This window comes from Egretta garzetta, unplaced genomic scaffold (genome assembly GCF_000687185.1).
Source record: "Egretta garzetta isolate BGI_Z169 unplaced genomic scaffold, ASM68718v1 scaffold960, whole genome shotgun sequence".
Classification (NCBI taxonomy): domain Eukaryota; kingdom Metazoa; phylum Chordata; class Aves; order Pelecaniformes; family Ardeidae; genus Egretta; species Egretta garzetta.
Window position 1 is genome coordinate 55,533 of NW_009258317.1, and position 1,245 is coordinate 56,777.

General features: G+C 47.1%; 1 protein-coding gene across 1 annotated transcript in view; it reads left to right on the top strand.

Moving 5' to 3' along the window:
* The window catches only part of LOC104126802 (ankyrin repeat domain-containing protein 26), a 60,507-nt gene that overhangs the window by 45,353 nt on the left and 13,909 nt on the right, over positions 1-1,245 (top strand). The window contains exons 31-32 of the mRNA XM_035894913.1: positions 620-701; positions 1,175-1,237. Coding sequence (XP_035750806.1) covers positions 620-701; positions 1,175-1,237 — 145 coding nt within the window. The remainder of the gene's footprint in view (positions 1-619; positions 702-1,174; positions 1,238-1,245) is intronic.

The window sequence follows — 1,245 nt, forward strand, 5'->3', positions numbered from 1 at the left end:
CCCACCAGCAGGTACATGACTGGCTTCGTCTTCTGTAAATGGCTGGTTTAGTCTGTGAATTTTTTGTGTGCAGGTAATTGATGAAAAGATCAGGTGGGCTAGGTAGGCACAGCTCGGCTGACAAATACGCTTCTGGTTTTAGGGCAAGGCACCTTCAAGAGAAAAAGCAGTAAATTCCCTCATTCCCCTGCTGGTGTGCTCTGTATCGGTGTGGTGGTGTGTAAGACACTTCTGTTCCTCAGCATGATTCATTTGATGAATTCTCTCCCGCATCCCAGCAGGGGGGAGCGAGCAAGTGGCTGTGTGGTGCCTGGCTGCCTGCGGGGGTTAAACATGGCAGGTGATGGATAGGATGGACGTTGTGGTCAGGGGGGAGATGTGTGGTGGAAGGTGAGAGAGGAGACCGGACTTTGGGAGATCCATGCTACCTTTTCAGCTTGGCCTTGAGACCCTGCCAGCTTCTGTCGTAAGACCCAGCGTTTCACCGGCTCTGTAAGGACACGTGAGAAAGTGGTACAATGCGAGGATTTTTTCTCTAAGCCTTTGTGCTAAGCTTTCCATGACTTTCTGTAGATCAGTAGGCATCTCTTGGTTTTGGGGGTTTTTGTTCTTCTTCCAGAAGGCCTCTAAAAGCATCTAGTCAACTTGCATTCTTTGTACTTGAACTGAATCAGCAAGTTCTGTTCCGCTCCAATGCATCTGTTAGGCAACTCTTTGTCCCTTTGGGTAGAAGCAGAAGTAGCATTGCCGATTTGAAAACCTTTTCTTGCTCTCAGGAGATGTACAGTTGCTACACAGAAGCAGTGCGTAGGGTATTTGCTGTGGCGGGCACTACAGGAATTATTACATTCTAAAATAGGCATCATGATAAACTCCAGAGGACCTTTGGAAGAAACTTGGTAGGGTGATTTTGTGTGTGCCTCTGTGTGTGTCTTCTTATCCCCCAAGGTTGCAACCTCAGCTTGTCACTTCTACAGTGTCCATTCTTTCTACCACCTTCAACTCCTGCTCTTGGTTGTGTTTCCTGAAGTGTGTTTTACACTCCGCATTAACTGTAGATCTTGGATGGGGAGAGGAGAGCTTAGGCCTGTTTCCATTTAAGTTGCTCCTTTCTGTTTTAGTGTTGTCTTTCTGGTCACCTTAGGATTTTCTTTTGCCACTGTTGCTTTCACAGATGCAAAAGCAGAATGTGCTGGCTCTGGCATCAAAGGACTTGCACAGCATATGGGAAGACCAATTGAAATC